General features: G+C 41.1%; 1 protein-coding gene across 1 annotated transcript in view; it reads left to right on the top strand.

Moving 5' to 3' along the window:
• LONRF2 (LON peptidase N-terminal domain and ring finger 2) overlaps positions 1-18,858 on the top strand; it is a 78,155-nt gene extending 59,297 nt beyond the window's left edge. The window contains exons 8-12 of the mRNA XM_068268211.1: positions 4,022-4,143; positions 12,521-12,679; positions 13,156-13,318; positions 15,590-15,739; positions 15,950-18,858. Of these exons, the coding sequence (XP_068124312.1) occupies positions 4,022-4,143; positions 12,521-12,679; positions 13,156-13,318; positions 15,590-15,739; positions 15,950-16,108 (753 nt within the window). The 3' untranslated portion in view covers positions 16,109-18,858. The remainder of the gene's footprint in view (positions 1-4,021; positions 4,144-12,520; positions 12,680-13,155; positions 13,319-15,589; positions 15,740-15,949) is intronic.
• Positions 18,859-20,441: the final 1,583 nt, after the last annotated feature.

Genomic DNA, 20,441 nt, shown 5'->3' with positions numbered 1-20,441 from the left:
ATGGTGTTTATAAAGTCCTTGTGTAACTTTAAACATAAGCTTGGATGTACGCATGATAGAAATAGACAGTAAACTGCATATGGAAGCACCGGTTCTAAGGTTTCACTGCCTACAGCTCACATTTCAAGCCTCCAACATGACCCCCACCTTCTGTGATAAATCTCACAAACCGGTTTTCTAACTTGTTGAAAACATTCTTCAGTTGCTGCTCAGCAATTGCTTGGATTTGCTCTTATGAGTCTGACTGTAAGCTCATCTACAAAGTGTGTCTTTGATGAGCAGGTTACTGCTCTGACTTTTCCCCACAAAAATTAGTCTAATGGGTTAGGTGACACAGGGTGACACTGTAGTTGGTCCAGCCCCAGCAGAATGTCATTCAAAAACCTCTGCTTGTTTGATGTATAGTGGCAAGGAGGGCTGTTTTTGCTGAAAAAAAGGTGCATTTTAATTCAGGAACTATGACATTCTGCAAAACTGCCAGGTGATATTCACCATTCATCAAGTAACACAGTTATAATCTATGTGATATAAGTTCCCCTTATATAACAGGGATACATGTGACGCTATCAGCTAATCTAGATACTAATACATAATTCAAAAATCTATACCTGCATTTAAAGAGGGCTTAGATGCTTTCCTTGTGTTGAAAGACATCCATGGCTACAATTACTAGGTTATGCCTAATGATGTTGATCCAGAGATTTTATCTGATTGCCATCTGGAGTCGGGAAGGAATTTTTCCCTTTTGGGGCTAATTGGACCATGCCTTGTAAGGGTTTTTTCGCCTTCCTCTGGATCAACAGGGATATGTGAGGGAGCAGGCTGGAGTTGTACTTTGTACTGGTTGAACTCGATGGACGTATGTCTTTTTTCAACCAAAATAACTATGTAACTATGTAACTATTGTATGAAGAACCACCATGATCGTATGCAGAAATTGTGTTGTTGATAAAAAATGGACATACATGTTTGCACAAACATAGCTAACATCACATGGTCACAATGTGTTTCACCGCCTACCCTTCACAGACATCCACAGCTAAATAACTCCTACTATCATAACAAGGGATCTGTGACTTGGACTCCCCTCCCCATTGCACAATGCTATTATTAGATGCATATGTATAAACAATTCCAGGGGCTATGCAGCACATATGACATAGGGTCAAGTGCATATGATAACAGCCGGATGCTCATAAACCTGAAAATACAGCACACTTCCACAAAATGACTGCCTACAAAATGGGTCTAATAGATAAAAAGTATGTTCGTGTACTTATATACAAGGCAACCAGATACCAGGGGCCCTAAAACAGTACACAGGTGGGCTAACCAACAATGACTCCTGCTTATTCAAAAAGTATGGTGGTGTAAAGGTTAGCTCTCTTGCCTTGCTGTGCTGGGTGTGCCGGTTTGAATCCCAGCCTGGGCACTATCTGCATGGAGTTGGTATGTTCTTCCCGTTCTGCCTGGGTTTCCTCCCACATCCTAAAAACATACAGATAAGTTAATTGGCTTCCCTGTAAATTGGCCTTACACTATGATACATACACTACATAATATAGACATATGACTATGGCAGGGATCAAATTGTGAGCCCCCTCTGCAGGACAATTAAGTGGCAAGACAATATGCTCAGTACATCGCTGCGGAAGATGTTGGTGCTATATAAATAATAATAATGTATGACTTTCTGAGGGAGTGCCAGACGTTTGCAGAGGCTCTTTCATGATACCAAATTTATAAAACATAAATAATTAATTAGTAAAGATTTTAAGATCACTGATACATAAAACTTAAAGCGATTGTGTACACCCAGTCATTACATTTTTAAGGCTGTGAAACAAACTTCACTACCATGCTGCACAACTACATTCTGCTTTAAGTAGGTAACCCTATAGTTTTCCAGGATGTCGTTAAGATCTTTTTTAATCTTGTTTCCTGAATCGGGAGTGCTCCGCCCTGATCGTCAGGTATTTCCAAGTACTGTTGTTCTCAGGATATTATTTACATAAGATGAGGTGGCAAATGTGTTTTTGCTCAGCAGATACACAAAATGTCATTAAATAGTAACTAAAGCAGCTTGAGGAAGAAACTGTTTATGTTTGCTCTAATATGACATGACAGTATGGAGTTAAAGTGGACCCAAATTAAAAATACAAGATTTCAGAAAGAAAATCTATTTTCTAAATTATAATAAATAATAGCAGCCTTTTTTCAGCCGCAAGATGACACATATAAAATATTTTACATTTATTCGAGGAACCCCTCCCTTCCTTTTTTATTGCCGGGACAGAATCAGGCAAACTGGTGGAGTAGGTGGTGTCTGGCAAAGGAGGAATTGCTAATGGCTGCCACCTGTATAACCCTAGTTATGAAGAGAGAAGAGTGAAAAGCATGCACTGAAATGCTCATAGGCTTGAAGGAGTGTTTATTTATCTTTGTATGTGTCCGAGTGGTGCAACTAAATATTTTGAATTTAAAAAAACGTTTGATTTGGGTCCGCTTTAACCACTTTGAATCCCTTGCTACGCTTATCTACTCCCCACAAAACTTCATCTGAAGCTCAGGGGAGTAGATAGGCGTACTTGTGGTAAACAGTGTGCTATATGCCCAATAAGCTATCTGATTATGTATATAGGGTATCATTTTAACCGTGACAAGTGAGAGAATAGATTTTGTGTTGTTTGACAACTAAGAGCTAAGTCATGTGATTTTTTTTTTTTACCGGAAAACTGAATGAAAAGCAATAAAACTGTTATTTTCATATACTCTATACCCCTAAATAAATACTTGTAAAAAAAAAAAAACAAAAGTGACAGCATTGAAAAGAGAATACATAGTTACCCTAGGGACTTAGCTTTTAAAATATGTATGCCATGAGAGTGTATTACTGTTAATCATGAAGATAAGGGCTTTTAATTACTGATACAGTACAATGAGAAAACAAAAAACACAAACCAGAAACTAATATATTATCGCCATACATTGTACTAGGAACATTATTTAAATGTTGAGATAACCAGGACAAATTAGCAAATACAATGTGTGGGTTTTACCTATGGTAACCTTGTTTATTTGAAAACTATAGTGGATGGAAATGGAGAAATAGTGTGTTTTTTCTTTTTTTCCCCATTTTTCCCTTTAAAATGCACAGATAATATAATTACTAAAAGCAAATATCACCCTCACAAAAGCATAATTTGTGGCAAAAAAAACAAGATATAGATCATTTACATCTGATGAGTAGCAATAAAGTTATTGGTGAATGAATGGGAGGAGCGCTGAAATGTGAAAATTGCTCAGGTTTTTAAGCAAAAAACCCTGTGGTGCTGAAGTGGTTAAGGTAATTCAGAAAGCTATTGCAGTTTGTTAAAAAAAAATATTTATTAACAATTATGTCTCTCTCTATGCATTACCATATGTGCCATGCATAATGTCATAGCATACTGCTGGCGCCGCTGCTCAAGTCCTCTGGACAGAAGAAACGCTGGTATACATCTCAGGGGTACCCAACAGAAGCATCAGACTTCTATTATATTGCAAAAGACCAATGGGAATCCTCCCTGAGTACCACCACAGAATGAACCAATGAGAATGCTCCCTTTCGAAATGTGGCGGTCAGCCTAGTGAGAATGGACACTGTCTGTTCTTATAGGTTACAATTGATTCCCTCAACCTCCATTTGTATCGGCTTTTTCCGGCCATTCTTAGCATCCAGGGACACCTGTATACTCAATAGTCTGTTGGCTGAAATTATCCTAAATGATAATTTTGGACAATACAAGTCTGTTAAACATACGTCATTTTAATTGGAGACACAGCTTCTGCATAGGGCTCTCCCCAATGGGAAATCCTGGTAAACAAAAGAAAGTAGAAATACAATTATTCAGCATCAGCCAAAAGCGGAGGAAGCTAGCTTGGATGGTCAGTACATTTCAGATCAACCTGAAAAAAAAGTTTGAAATTAAAAATGGATCCAAAAACCAAATGATTGTGACTTTGATTGTTTTTCATGTAGTACCTGGCAAGCAGAGCCTATAAGAAGACCCTTTTGACAGAGGAACTGATTACTCGGTACCTACCGGAAGAGGTGAATGAGCGAAAGAAAATATATGATGAAGAAATAAAGGAATTATCAAAGTGAGTTACGGTTTCAAGGTTGCAGAAAATGAAGATCCGGTACAATCACTTTCAGTTACACTTCCAATACCATATACAGCCTAAGTTGGCGTGAGTGTGAGATAGGAGCTGGAGTAAAGGGCCATACTTAATTCTGGCCTGTTTAGGTTTGTCCTTATTAATTTGTCAGTGCAGCAGGAGCACCTTTTGTAGAGCTCTGGTCAGGAGTGATCTTAACTAGCTCAGGACCATGTTACCCCGAAGGGCGTGACCGCGGCAGCAGCCCCAGGACTGTCTAATGCTGATCGGTGTAAAGTCCTGGGGTTGGCTTTTGCAGAAGATTACACGCACATCTCTGTTTGGTAGGTGGAGCTCAGTTCCGCCTTCAGTCTCCCAGCGGCACTCGCCACCCTGAGACTGTTAGACAGCGAAATTGCCATCTAATTGCCCTGTACAGTGCTGCGATCTAAGGCAGCACTGTACTGGGGACAGCCGTGTGACACGGCTGTCCCCTCCATAAGCAGAGAAGTAATAGGCTGTCGTAGGCTGAAACCTATGACAGCCAATCACGCTGATTGGCTGGCGGGGGGAGGGAATACATAAATAAATTTTAAAAAAGGTCATTTATTAAAAAATAAACAAATATTCATAAATAAATAAACAAACATCCGAGGGGGCGATCTGACCCCACCAACAGATCTCTGTTGGTGGGGAGAAAAGGGGGGGGGGGGATCACTTGTGTGCTGAGTTGTGCGGCCCTACAGCGAGCACTTAAAGCTGCAGTGGCCATTTTTGTGAAAAATGGCCTGGTCTTTAGGGGGTTTAACGCCTGTGGTCCTGAACTGGTTAAAGTATTGTGTTATGTGTTCAGTGGGCATACTGGAGCCTCTTTTTTAAGGAATATGAGATTTGCATTCTGTTCTATATTGCACATACTGGAGATCTGTCAGAATTCTAAAATAGTGATGCTTTTCTGATTGGATAAATATAGCATACAAGTCACTGGTTCCATGTAGTGAAGGAGAAGAGCACACAGGGAGGAGGGCCCTGCCATATACAGTGGGTTGCAAAAGGCCCCCTTGGAATTTTCCACATTTTTGTCACATTACTGCCACAAACATGCATCAATTTTATTGGAATTCCACGTGAAAGACCAATACAAAGTGGTGTACATGTGAGAAGTGGATCGAAAATCATACATCATTCCAAACATTTTTTACAAATAACTGCAAAGTGGGGTGTGCGTAATTATTCGCCCCCTGAGTCAATACTTTGTGGAACCACCTTTTGCTGCAATTACAGCTGCCAGTCTTTTTAGGGTATGTCTCTACCAGCTTTGCACACCTAGAGACTGAAATCCTTGCCCATTCTTCTTTGCAAAACAGCTCCAGCTCAGTCAGATTAGATGGACAGCGTTTGTGAACAGCAGTTTTCAGATCTTGCCTTGTAGGTTTATTGTTGTGCCATACTTCTTCCATTTCTGAATGATCGCTTGAACAGTGTTTCGTGGGATGTTCAAGGCTTTGGAAATCTTTTTGTAGCCTAAGCCTGTTGTAAATTTCTCGATAACTTGATCCCTGACCTGTCTTGTGTGTTCTTTGGACTTCACTGTGTTGTTGCTCCCAATATTCTCTAAGACAACCTCTGAGGCCCTCACAGAGCAGCTGTATTTGTACTGACATTAGATTACACACAGGGCACTCTATTTAGTCATTAGCACTCATCAGGCAATGTCTATAGGCAACTGACTGCACTCAGATCAAAGGGGGCCGAATAATTATGCACACACCACTTTGCCGTTATTTATTTGTAAAAAAAAATGTTTGGAATCATGTATGAATTTCGTTCCACTTCTCATGTGTACACCACTTTGTGTTGGTCTTTCATGTGGAATTCCAATAAAAGTGATTCATGTTTGTGGCAGTAATATGACAAAATGTGGAAAACTTCAAGGGGGCCGAATACTTTTGCAACCCACTGTAGGTTTACAATCTAAGGAGTGGGGGAGAGGGACCCGTGAAGAGTAGTGGGGTGTAAAACCAGGGAAGGGAGATGGAGCTATGAAGATGGCAGGTAAGCAACGGTGAACATATGGGTCTTTAACACCCTATAGCATTTCCCTTACTGTCTTACATGCTAGAACAGTGATTTTCCATGGTATAATGGTATGTAGCATTATCCCTTCCACACCACCTGCCTGTAATTTCAGAGCTTAGCTCACACTCTACTGCTGCTGCAGACCAGTTTGGGCTCTCCATAGACTAATGCTAAGTTGGCATGTTTGCACACATGCATCTCCTTGCCTATAGAAAGAACTTGGAGTAGCAAGCTGTGTATGATGTGAACTTCAAAGTTGTAGGCAAACAGTGGAGTTGGGAGAAAACTACATCAGGAAAAATGATTGTTCTCTAAGGTAAGACAGCCAGGGCAGTGCTACAATCACTGCACTGGCCCTATTGTAAATTTTGACATTTTGCCTTTAGATGTGCTTTAAGTATAAGTATGCTAACACTTCAAGCAAGTGCAAACTAATCAAATATCTTTCATGACTGTTCTAAGAATTTTGATTAGACCTTGTGTAGGAATGACATGGCCTTGTACAGATGTGAGAGGATGAGGCTTGCAGTGAGGGGAAAGGTGACGCTGTCAGACCTGCTGGTGTCTGTATGCAAACTGCTGGTAGAAAGAAAGACATGTACACTATTGTCAGCCAGGGGATTTTTTAAATCTCTACAAAAGGCTAAATCACTAGTGCTTATGACTACACTCATTTTGTGTAGTTTTGTAGGTGCACTTATTGCTTAAAGGAATACTATCGATACCCAAGTGTTCTAAAATGACAGTGTGCAAATAATGTCTAACTAGCTGTGTAAACATTTTCCTACTTTTAATGTTAAATATCAGAGGCAAAAGCTGTAATTTTATTGAGGGTAGGATTTAGCTATATTGGGACAAATCAATTGCAGAAGGGGTGTTTGCTTCAATGCACAGCCAGACTTGCATATCAGACTACAGAAAGCAAATATCAAACATATCAAACTGTGAAAGCAAAAACAGTGTGAAAAGCTGTGACAATTAGTTACATTTCCTCTGCTCTCTTCAAACAGGTTAGTCAGAAACACAGGACACAGGAGCTGCAGCTGTTGGGAGCTCTCTTCTCTGTCACACACAGAGCTACACATAGAGTTAACTGATCAAGTGTGAGGGGAATTTCCCCTCTCCTCATGGCTCAGTCAGCCGTCAGTTTTGGCGTCAGTAAAGTTTTAATGTATACCACTCCTCTGTTCTATTAGCTTCTAGAGAACAGGGAGGCTTAGGTCTACCTCATCTGAAATTGTATTACCAGGCCGCTCACTTACGCCAACTCCCTGAATGGTCGGACCTGAAGACATATACTAAATAGGGCCTTATCGAGGCATTCAGTATTTACCCAACCTCTTTAGCTTCCTTGATTTGGTCTTCATCTCCTCCCAAACTACCCCATATTAAACTCCTTCCTACAATTAAATTTACTCTCCAAATATGGCATTCAACAGTTCTGAAAGCGAATCTCAGATCTTCAATATCTCCTCTATATCCCATACTAGGAAACCCTGCTTTTATTCCGGGGATGATAGAAAGTTTCATGGGCAGATGGTTTAGTCTTAAATATACTAATCTTTATAACTGGACGAATGTTCTAACCAGAAAACTCCTCACCAAAACTGCATTAGAGGAAAAGATAACCTTCACGCCACAATTGTCTATGGAGTATAATCAAATTAGTCATTTTCTTAGAACTCTCACTAGGGGAATAGATCTCCTTCCCATGTTACATGAAACATTATGTCACAATAACGGTCACCAAAAAGGGCTTATCTCGGCTATTTATGTGCTACTCCTAGACAATTCTGGTACTATCAAACCCAAACACTCATATATGAACAAGTGGGAACAAGCTCTTGGACAATCCCTAGAACTGGAAGACTGGGTCTCAATATAAGAGAATGCGAAAAAAAAAACATCTATATGCACACAAGTAAAAGAAAATATTTATAAGGTGATTTTTCGGTGGTATAGAACACCGGAAGTACTATCAAAAATATATCCTGATGTATCCAATCAATGTTGGAGGGGATGTAATCAGACAGGCTCTCTAGAGCATATCTATAGCATCTCATTGGCGTAAACACCTCTCTCCTACAATCTATGCAGTTATTACAAAAATCAGCTGGACTAAGGTTATGGAATATCTCACTTCTCTTCTGAGAGATACAGAAGAGAGATTTAAACAAATATGGGACCCATGGGAAACATACTTTCTCAATTACATTCCTTCCTGATCTGTGTTCGTGCCTCCTAACCCCCATTGAAATGACCTATGGGACATTAGACGGGAAACAATTCTTACCTGGGATTCTACAGACTACTATGAATGGCCTAACTAATATGTACTATAATGATCCATGACTTTTCTTGCTTCCCCTCCTTAGTGTGGCACAACTCACTTCATAATTGGTACGCTCTCTTATCCGCATTGAAGTACAGACCACAGGAACAAATACTCATATGTTAATTAAGCTTATATTTTATTATTATTTTGTCTTTTTCTAGTATTTTGTTTTGGTTCTATGGATAATTGGAAAAGTTGGACAATACAAATTCATAAGATAAACCATTTTTCATATCTTCAACTTTATTGTATTGTAAACAAGATATGTATCTCTATGCTAATATGGACATATATTGACATTTTCAAAAGTTTGAATGATACAATATACGTTCAATAAAAACAGTGTTACAAAAAAAAAAGTTTTAATGTATATTGATAACTGTAAACAAAGAAGTTGCTACTAAAATGTATACACCAGTACTTAGCAGCACTTCCCAAACAATTCCTGTGTCAATTGAAAAAAATATGTGAATCGATAGTATTCCTTTAATAGAACTGGGGAGATAAAGTTACTGATTGTTTCCCTATCTGGGAAGATTTTTCCCTCACTTCCTGCTCCTGGAACCTTCATGGATCTTCATGACTTTAAAGTACTGTAACTGGCTGAAATATAACACAGCAAGGAATATTCCACCAGCTGATGCTCTAGTTTCACCTCCATAACGGAAACTGCTCGGGTTGATTACAGAACACTGTACTACGTCTGAGTGTGAGGCAAGCATATGAAACAGGTCCTAAAAAACTGGTTTTAGGATCCTTAATGTGAGTAAACGCATACTGTTTTTATACACAAAAGAATGTATATACAACCACTTTTGCTTTTACCCGACTGAGGTGTCCTCCCGTTACTTTTTGTTCATCACTCGTTCTAAGGACCAGTGGTGATAGAAAGGAGAAGGTGACATCAATCATAAGTGAAAGCATTGGCTGATGGAATATTCCTTGCTGTGTATATGTTTGCTCCCATGCCACAGTCCTATATTCTCTGATTGACTAAATTGGGAGTCATCTCCTTTACCCTCATATCCAAAATGAAACCAAAGGTTTTCTGAAAATGACCTTTATTATCCATATTATACATAAATAAAAAATTAATTGACTTTTACTAGCTTTACTTGTTATAAGCTGGTGAAGGTTAGGTGGTGTGGCTTACTGAACACCTTTGCTGTCTGTAGTACTAAGATGGCAGAGATGTGCTTCATACAAAGTATGCACTCCAATTCAGAGTAACAGTAGGCTATTACTACAAAAATAGCTGCCACTGAAGTCAGTGCTTCTGATAATCCTATACAGAAGAGGTGGACAATAGTCACTTCTGTCTGTGCTTTCCTCATATTGGGGATGATTCACAAAACCTCCGTAAAATTATGCCAGAAACACAAGGGGCTTGATGCAATATGCGGTGCTAACCTAGTTAGCACGCCTAAAGGATTTGGGCATGCTAACTAGGGTGCTAAGTACTTAGCACGCACCAGTGAAATTACCGCAAAACTTTGCACGCACGAAACGGCGTATTGCGGTGCGACGATAACGGCGCACCCGATGCGCCTATAAGGTCGCATTTAGTGTGACCTTAACGTCACACTATGCGACATTAAGGTCGCACCCCATGCGACCTTATAGGCGCATCGGGTGTGCCGTTATCGTCACACCGCGATGCGACGTTTCGCGCACCATGCTACTTTGCGCGTGAATGCTAGTTAGCGCGGACAAAGTGATTTTAGGCTTGAAGAGGGGCTTTTCACAAGCGTGCTAACAGTTAGCACAGTTTACTGAATCAAGCCCTATGTGTGTTGTGTGCATAGAGCAAGCCGCATCATGCACACTATCAGGTTACGCAGTATGTACGCAACGCATGTTACATAAACACCAGTGAAATTGACGTGTGTTTTGTACGTACTGCAGTTTTACCATGGTTTCCTGAATCAACCCCATTGTGGCTTTGCAGTTCAGGGTATGTTCTTTTGTAAAGGTTGTAAAGCTGAACCTGGCTAAAGACAGGACATGGAAAATGGATTATCAGTACTGATAATCTACTGTCTCCTGACATTATGCAAATGAGTATGTTCCTGGTAAAGCAGTTTTACTACTTGGAAGTCCATGTGCCGGGATGCTTTTCTAGTCTGTAAATATGTAGAGCATGATGCAGGCAATTGGATTATGTTCTAACAACAGATGAACTATCTTATTTAAAGAGGAACATAATATAACTTAATGAATAAAATTGCATATTTTTTCCAGTATTACTTTCTAAATGACAAAGACAGTGTTTACCATTATAAAAACTATATACATAAAATTTTCCTATATGTTATTTTGGTGCCTCTTCAAATGTGCCAGTAATGTTAATTTGAGGCAGTTAAATGAATGTACAGAATGTACAGACATGAGTAATAATAAAGAGATGTCTACCATGTATTTATTATTAATAATATTATTATTCTTGTGTGTTTATTGGAAAATCGTATAATCTAATCCCTAACATAGTCAGTCTAATATCCCTAACATAGTCTATGGCTTTTTTTTTTTCGGGGGGGGCGTTGCACAATTCAATAACCAGTATGTTTAAGTAAGCTCTTTTGATTTTCTCTAATGGACTTTTTTATTCAGTACTGTAAGTAGTACATTTAGTAATAACAGTGGATCTTGTAGAATACATCGATATACACACACTAGATTTAAGGATTCAGGTAATGGTGATTGCCTGTGACCATTCTCAGGCTGAAAAGATACAGAAGCACTGAAGTACTTGTGCGTAGTTATAGGATCTGGTAGACTCCAATTACTACTCATAAAATCACACATAAATCTTAGCAGCATTTTTTAGAGGTTGGCTAGAATCCTGGAAATATAGGGCAGCGCGGACTTCTGCAGGGGTTTACAACTGAAATGAATATGTGCACTCTTGTGCAATCTATAAATAGCTGGTTATCATCATTAATACACACCAGATGCATCACTGGTAAGATTCATTTCAGATGTGAGCCTTTTCTGACATGTTCCTTCCACAGAGGTCCATCAGTATTACATAACTGCATGTATTTGCAATGGAGGGAGGGAAAAGGCTCTTTTTGCAACAATTTTTTTTCAGAGGAAATCATACTTCATCCCAAATATGAACTAGCAGTAATGTGTGGCACAATAAATGTTGCTGGGTTATGTTTTTGTATAGAAGGGATTAGGTTGAGTGTAAGATTGCAGTGAGACAGGTCATTTGGGCGCCACCATAGGCCGTAATAGGAATCGGGGTTATAGCGGGGCTTACTGAGTAATTTAGGAGCCGGAAGTAGCCAGAGCCCAATTATGCCCCCCTACCAATTAGGTTATCAGCAGGGTAACAGTATTGGAAATATATGGAAAATTTGCAAGAGCAGGGTGAGCTGTCTTTCGGTTTCACCCTGCACCCAAATTTCCTGCTGCCTTTTTTACATGCACACAAATGCAGGCATAGAACAGTGAGGTAGGTTAGGTGTGCAGACACATTTTAATAATACTTCATTATGAATTAAGCAAACAGAGTACAGATTCAAGGCTGGCAAATTAGTGCAGTTTCAGCTTCAGTCACTTTTGGAAATGTATAGCTTGCTGCAAATGAAAATATATTGTTCAATAACCTCAACTTACAAATAGTCTTGTGGAGCACTGTTATGTTTTTAGCAATTTCCAATGTGTGGAGTTTCACTTGTCCCTTTTTAAGTATGTCATGGTAATACTATAGTAGGAATTATTTAATTTTCTGTAATACATCAATGTGGAAAAGTAGGGTGGGGAGCAGGGGAGTATACTTCCATAAAGTACTGTATATCGGCTAGACCTACTGTATGTTGGTAAATTATGCATATAGTAAGTCAGTTCTGGGTGTTCTTCTCTCAACCTGTTTATAATACCTAGCCTATTTATAAATAATTCCATCTGGTTATTCTGTTGATCTTATAAATATATTTTGCTTTCATTTCTCTTCTACAGCCTGAGTAAAGATGTCCCTATATTTGTTTGTACCATGGCCTTTCCAACAATCCCTTGTCCACTGCATGTATTTGAGCCACGTTATCGCCTAATGATCAGAAGGAGTATGGAAACTGGAACAAAACAGTTTGGAATGTGCATAGCAGATGAGCTTAAAGGGTGAGTATGTGCAGTCTATGATTGTGTTTATGCTGATAAGATATGCAGATTGTCCAGCAAGCTCATGGTGAACCAGCACTCAGATGTAACCAAAAAGCCCTCTTACAGAGCCACACTAATTCAACATGCATGCGTACAGACTGATTTAGACTGGTTGGCACTCATCAGTACATGGCATGGATTAATGTGGCTCTATGGGGAGGGGCTTGAAACACACAGAGTTACAAGGTACCCAGCAAGCTTATGGTGAACCAGAACTCCTAAGACTGTGTAAGGGGCTAAAAAGGACCAAAAAGCCCTTTTACAAAAAAAAAATGCAATGCAAAACACACATTTCCCTTCTTAAAACAGAAAGTATTTGCAATTTTTTCGCATAAAGTTTCCCTGACTATGCTAGTGTAACTTTGACTGCCTATGCCTTTTATACTGAGTCTGACTTTTTCAGTTTACATTAAGATTTTTCTGGTGTTTTTCAGGTTTGCTGACTATGGCTGTATGTTACACGTGAGAGATGTGAAGTTTTTTCCAGATGGTCGCTCGGTGGTTGACACTGTTGGCCTGAACAGATTTAAAGTTTTGAGCCATGGACAAAGGGATGGCTACAACACTGCAAATATTGAATATTTGGAAGATAAAAAGGTACTTCAGCACCAGATGCAAAAATCGGGGTAATAGGGCTGCTAAATACTAGTTATATTGTTTACTTGTGATGCTTGGGGGGTATACTTTCTGAGTCAGCGTGTGTGCTCAAGACTATGTAGCTAGGTAATGGAAGAGGCTTCACAGGTGGCCACAGGAGTAATGAACAAGGGAGCAAAATTGCCCAGAGCAACTGCAGCTCTGGGCCGCCTATCACGCCAGATGCTATGTGATACAATACACAACAGACGTAGTCGGTAACAGGCTTGGGTCATACACGATAGATCAGATGGCAGTGGTATAGTGGACTAGACAGAATCAGAGTCGGTAACAGGCTAAGGTCATACACGTTAGATCAGATGGCTGCGGTAAAAAGGACTAGGAGAGAGAATGGTCAGTAAAGCTAAGGTCGTATCTAAGTCAGTCTGGCAGTCACATTGAAATACATTAATTGAGTAATGAAAGTCGCATTAATATACAATGGGCTTGATTCACTAACCGGCGGTAAGTATTTGCGCCAGAGTGAAAAGCCACTTAGTGCCCGAAATGTAGTTTTGAGGGCACTAATAGCCGTGCAAAGCTACATTGGGCATAGCCCAGGGCAGTGCGCACACAGCCATTAATAGTGCACGGTGCGACGATAACGGCGCACCCGCTGCCCTGTAAACGAAAACGGCGCATCAGTGCGCCGCTTCGGGGGAACCCGATGCACCGTTTTCATTTACAGGGCAGCGGGTGCGATGTTATCACTATTAGGCCCCGTTCACACTTGCGTTCTGGGATGCAAACGGACCGGATCCGGACCGGTTCCGATTGGGTCCGTTTGCATCAGGCATGAATACGGCTGCCATCCGGATCTGTTTGGTAAAAATAGATAAATAAACTATTAAAATTGTTGGGGTGTGGGAGGTCAGCAGAAGGTGCACCTGTACAATCAGGTCCTCCGCTGTTTACGGGCCTAACCTCCACGTCCGACATACTGCCAACAGCTCCAGCACTAAAGTCACTGCTGCTCCACTCCAGAAATGCTGGGCCCATGTGTCCCTATCCAAAATGGCCGCTAGAATACGCATAGGAAGTGGGGTAGAACGTCCGGTTTTATTAGCCAGTGTGTTCTGTGCTTTCCATTCCCCATTGGTTTCTATTTCCGGATGGTGCAGTCAGGCTCCGGTCCGGGTGCGTGGGCCGGATGATCCGGACCCAAAAAATAGAGCATGTTGGAAAAGTGTCCGGATCCGATCCGGCTCCGTTCTGTACGGAACGGACGCGTGTGAAGGTCCGCATAGACTTTACATTGCTATGCGGAGCGTACGTTCCGTTTGTACAGTATACGGTCCGGATCCGATCAGGCGAATCCGGACAGCGAACGCTAATGTGAACCGGGCCTTACCGGCTGCGTGCGCACTGCACTGGGCTGTGCGCGATGTGTGGGCGCAAACCACTTACCTCCGTTGTTTGCACCCACTAGGTCTTAAAGCACACTAACCAGTTTAGCGCTGGTTAGTGAATCAAGGCCAATGGCTGCTTAGTGTGACGCCGCACTAATCCTCAGGCTGAGTAACAAGACAAACAACAGTCAGACAGACGGAATGCTTTGCCAATCTAGTCGCTGCCACTGCAAACATTCACACTGACATAGACAAGACAAACAGGTAGGATCGTAACTAATGGCAACCGCTGCTTTAGTTACGTACTTTCACAACATGGACACAACAACAACTCAGGGAGCTGTACGCTATGTTGGGCGGAGTCTGAAATGGGAGGCAGACTTTTATGTCGCTGTCAGCCAATGAATGCAGGCATGCAAATTCCCACACAGCTGAATGGTAATTACTCAACCCTTAGCTGTCTTGATTTCAAGCTGCTAGCTGACTGTGAAAAAGGACTCTCATAACAAATACATGCAATATTATGCAACAACATGCATGTAGGAAATCCAGGGCTATCTGGATGCAGTTTGACTGCAGCAAGCAATAGGAGGAATGATGACAGCATCCTGAGCTGCTCTGAACTGCAGAGTGATTGCAATTGACAATGAGACTTATTGCGAATGCGCAACCGAATGCAAGCAGATAAGTCAGAACTGCCCGGTTGCAGTTCCACTGCAACCGACAGAACATGCTACAGGAGAGATCCTGACATTACTGAATCTAATTAAAGTGCCCAACAGAGATTGTAAGATACTATTTTAATGCCTATCACTTTCTATGATGTTTGTAGTTTATACCATATAGAAAAAATGTTGAAGCAGTTCTTTCTTTTGCCAAATAGGTGGAAGGACCAGAATATGAAGAGCTGCTTGCGCTACATAATTCTGTCTATGATCAAGCCTTCGCCTGGTTTGCTTCTTTGAAGGACAACCTCAAAGCACAGATCCTTAATCATTTTGGGCCAATGCCAAACAAAGAACCTAACCCACAGGTACATATACGCTGAATAGAATAGTATGCCCTAGTTTGGCATTATTCACCCTTTTAGATTATCTTTTAATGTCTTTTCTTATTTTTGAAGACATAAAAAATGCTATATCTATAAGTCTTGTCTGTAGGCACATACTTTGCCGTGTGTGTACTGTACATGCTTACTTACCTGTGTGTGACAGAGCTAAACAGAAATGGTGTTCTCTTGCAGAGCAGTCCAAGTGGCCCAGCTTGGTGTTGGTGGATGCTGGCGGTGCTTCCACTCGAAAACAAGGCACAGTTAACAATCCTGGCCATGACCTCTTTGAAAGATCGTCTACATGCCATCAGACGAGTTTTATTATTTGTCACCCGCAAAAGACCAAGATGACAGCGGTTTCCACCTGTCTCTATGACTGATACTTTCCTTTAAGCAAAGACTTCTGCACTGAGAGACACTTTTAGGACATTCTGGGATTTTCCCCTTTCTCTTTCTGTGAATGCTGTGCAGTGTCAACGAATGAACAACATTTCTACCTGGTTTATGTTTGTAGCCCTGTGGGCAATAAGCAGGACTTAAGCTACCATAAGGTCTTCATCTCATGTAGTTGGTAGCCATTTGCCTCATGTATTTTTACAGTTATGTGCAGTTTGGAGATGTTTTAGAAGTAGGCGGGGAGAGATCAAATATTCATAACCCCATTAGACCAAAGATGACATTTCAAATATGTGCCATTAATGTCTGAGGGTGTTCTGGGCTCCTGTAGAGCAATGCAGAGTTCAAAATTAAATGACATTTCATAGCAGTCAGTAGAGCTGAGCTTGACATTTAACTTTACATGCATATTTTCATGTATTTGAAACTGATATTAATAGTGTCCTGAGAAATCATTTGGAAGACTTGCAAAGCTCCTGCTAGCACCTCCTGCATAGTGTATATAAAGTATGTTGTGTGATATGAACTAAGGATTTTAGCTTTGTTAGCTTGTGGTGTGCTGGTCACGTGTCCAGATCAAAGATCAAACTCCAAACTGAGTGCTGGAAGCAAGCAAAGGTAGGTTTTGGAAAACAATATCTACCTGATATTGATTGCTTGCCACAGTGCCCATTCCATATTAGATGAGCTCTTAGCAGAGACTGGATTATTGCAGCCTGCCACAGCCACAAGCTTTGTTTTGCAGTGCAAAACTAATGCAGCCTCTCTCTTATACCATGTTCCCCTCATTGATTGACAGGGACCTTTATTTTCAATAGATTTTTGTTAGGTTTGATGTTTTTATCAAATGTAGCATCTAATCTATTAGAGTACAGATTAATGTATTTCTGTCTTGGTAAAATGAGTATTGTCATGTAGACTAGGGTCAGAACAGACATCATTTTGCAGTAGTGAGTCAGCTTATAGCAGTTTTGTAATAACTGTTAGATTTATATCCCTATCTTTACATTAAGAGCTTTTAATACAGAAGTGTCTGTTAGCTAAATTAATATGTAGTAGCATGCAGACGGATCATTTGGAAAACCTGCGCTTAAGATAAACTACTTTTTTCTCTTCATTACAGTTAAAATCTTTTTTTTTTTTTGTATTACTTTGAAATAAAACTGGATTTTGTAAGGCTTATATTGCTGCAGGATGAACTTAGACATAGCAGACAGATGGGTTTTTAAAGGGGAAAATTATTTATAGCTGTATTCTGGAATTTTTCTACACTACAAGGAATACTGTTATCAAAGACCATATAGAGTGTTTCATTTATTTCACCAAGTTGAAGCCAATTTAAAGGGCAGAACATTTATTTTAGATTGGGATAGAGAGGTGAGGGGTCAGACCCTCATTTGAATCTTTGTAGCTATCATGTGTCCCCATCTGTGAGAATTCCCATCACTTCCTGTCCAGAAAGGAAGTGGGGAAATCCTTCCAGAAGTGACAGAATCTGCCACTCAAAATTTTGTATAGTAATGAAGAGTTACAATCTAGTTTGTATTACCATCCTTCCTTAGCAGTTTTCATATTAAAGCCAAAGAGCTCCACTGATGGCTGAAGAACAGGAAATGAGGGAAAGCCTGTCCAGGGAGGACACAGATAGGAACAAACGCATCCAAAGTTCCAAACTACTTTCCACACTATTGAAATCTAAAATATTTTTCCTGGAAATGGACTTAAAACTTGTATTACAATACATTTAATTTTTCAACTCCCCATCATGGAGCATAGGAGCATAGTATGAAGGAGAGATAGCTTGTTATGAGTATAGCCTGAGAAGAGTATATTCAACTGAGCTAGTTCAAAAACTTAAAGTGAACCCGGGGCAGCAGGAAAAAAATTTTACATACTTACCTCTGGATACCCCCAAGACTATCCAGGTCCCTTACTTTTTTTCTGTAGCCGGCTCGGGTTTGCTTTAACAAAGACAAATGATAAAAACACATTAAATCATATATTGCAATCCAAGACAGTCAGTATGGGTCCACTGCAGACACTGCTACTTTGTCTTACCCCAATAAACCTTGAGCTTTGCCTCCCTGTATAGAGTAGACTGTAACATTCTGACCAATCCGCATTAGTGTTCTAGAAACCTTGTCACCCTTGTGAATTTGATCTCTCTCTTCTCTTTTATAGTATTCTATGATACTGTAACCTTTGAGGGAGGGACTGTGGCTTTACTCGCCCATTAATAAGCCCTCCTTCAGGGTAAAGTCGCATAGGTACTTTCAGTGCTGAGAATTTCTTTGATTACAATTTTGAAATGTACACACTGTGCTACATTAAAGAGATATTTGATTAAAGGACCGTTCTACCCCTTAGATTGGAGAGCTTTAAAAAAAAAAATGAAAATGTGGCACTGAAAATAATAATATGCAGTTTTAAGTACCTGTCTGATCTTGTCTTTGAGTAGATGATCTAAATATGCATTCAAGTGGCTTTTATTTGACACCAGGCATGTAATGTACTTGTCCTCTATAGCAGTGTTTCCCAACCACTGTTCCGCGGCACACTAGTGTGCCGCGGGATGTTGCCTGGTGTGCCGTGCGGGGATCCCCAACCTGTGGTCCGCGGGACGCAGGACTGTCCTCTTCCTCCCCCCTCCCGCCCGTCCCCGCGGCCGCCGCTTTTATTACCTTAGCAGCGGCCGCTCTCCTCTCTCCAGCGCATGTATTTATTCAAGCAGCGTATCTCCCGGCTGCTCTGTGTGTGATGCGCAGGAAGCAGGGCTCGGTTACCATAGTAACGGCGATACATATCGCCGTTACAGGAAGCCGCTGCTCTGCTTCCTGCCGCATCACACAGAGCAGCCGGGAGATACGCTGCTTGAATAAATACACGCGCCGGAGAGGGGAGAGCGGCCGCTGTTAAGGTAATAACAGCGGGGGGACGGGCGGGGGCACCACCTACCCATACTAGCTATACCGGGGCACTATACTGGCTATCCTGGGGCACTATACTAGCTATACTTGGGCACTATACTAGCTATACTGGGGCGCTATCCTGGGGCACTATACTGGCTATACTGGGGCACTATTCTGGCTATTCTGGGGCACTATACTGGCTATACTGGGGCACTATACTGGGGCACTATACTAGCTATACTGGGGCACTATACTGGCTATCCTGGGGCACTATACTGGCTATACTGGGGCACTATACTGGCTATACTGGGGCACTATACTAGCTATCCTGGGGCACTATACTAGCTATCCTGGGGCACTATACTAGCTATCCTGGGGCACTATACTGGGGTACTATACTGGCTATACTGGGGCACTATACTGGCTATACTGGGGCACTATACTGGGGCACTATGCTAGCTATACTGGGGCACTATTCTGGCTATACTGGGGCACTATACTGGCTATACTGGGGCACTATACTGGGGCACTATACTGGCTATACTGGGGCACTATACTAGCTATACTGAGGCAACTAAACTCCCTATACTGGGGCAACTATGCTAGCTATGCAGCCGCACCCCAGCCCCCCCCCCCCCCCCATAGCCTGCTGCGCACGGCACTGTCCACTAGGCCGCGCAAACACCCGGCGACCCCCTCCCCCCCCCCCCCCCGGCCGTTCCCCGGAGAAAAATTTGGTCAGAAAGTGTTTCCCGGGCCGGGAAAGGTTGGGAACCACTGCTCTAGAGAATGGAGAATGAGGACCATTGCTCCAAGTACTAAACTGATCTGCCATAATATCTTAGTCTTACTGATTCTTCCCTCATCATGTACCCTTCTTAAGAAGAGTGTGAGAGAATTCTATAATTGTATTGTTTTACTATCTAAACAACCTTCAATTTGCTACCGTTGTCAAATTGTGTGCACTCTTAATTTATATCTGATGTGTATAAATAGGTGGAATACTCTCCTAACATGAAAATCTCCCGTGGTCCAAGAAGTGAGGGCTACTAGCTGCTGACCTTTTAGCTAATTACTACAGCAGCCAATTGATTGGCAGCATTTGAGCGGCTTGCATTTGCTAGCAGAGCTTCCATTTCTTTGGTCATTAGAGATCTGCATGTTAAGATAATTGTCTGCCCATTCTTACATCTTGAAATAGGATGTATGATTCCTGCATGGTTGTGTATAAGCCTCCTCCTATTCTCAGAGTGCCATGATGCTCACTATTAATCATTAAAGGAAACCTGAAGTGAAAATAAACTGATGGGATAGATTGTACAGTTTTTTCCTAAAATCACCCAGTCTTATTTTATATTTAAAGGTTAAACCCTACAATT

The sequence above is a fragment of the Hyperolius riggenbachi genome, chromosome 2 (assembly GCF_040937935.1).
Source record: "Hyperolius riggenbachi isolate aHypRig1 chromosome 2, aHypRig1.pri, whole genome shotgun sequence".
NCBI lineage: Eukaryota > Metazoa > Chordata > Amphibia > Anura > Hyperoliidae > Hyperolius > Hyperolius riggenbachi.
The sequence above is the reverse complement of the archived record's forward strand: the minus strand, read 5'-3'. Positions and strand labels throughout refer to the sequence as shown.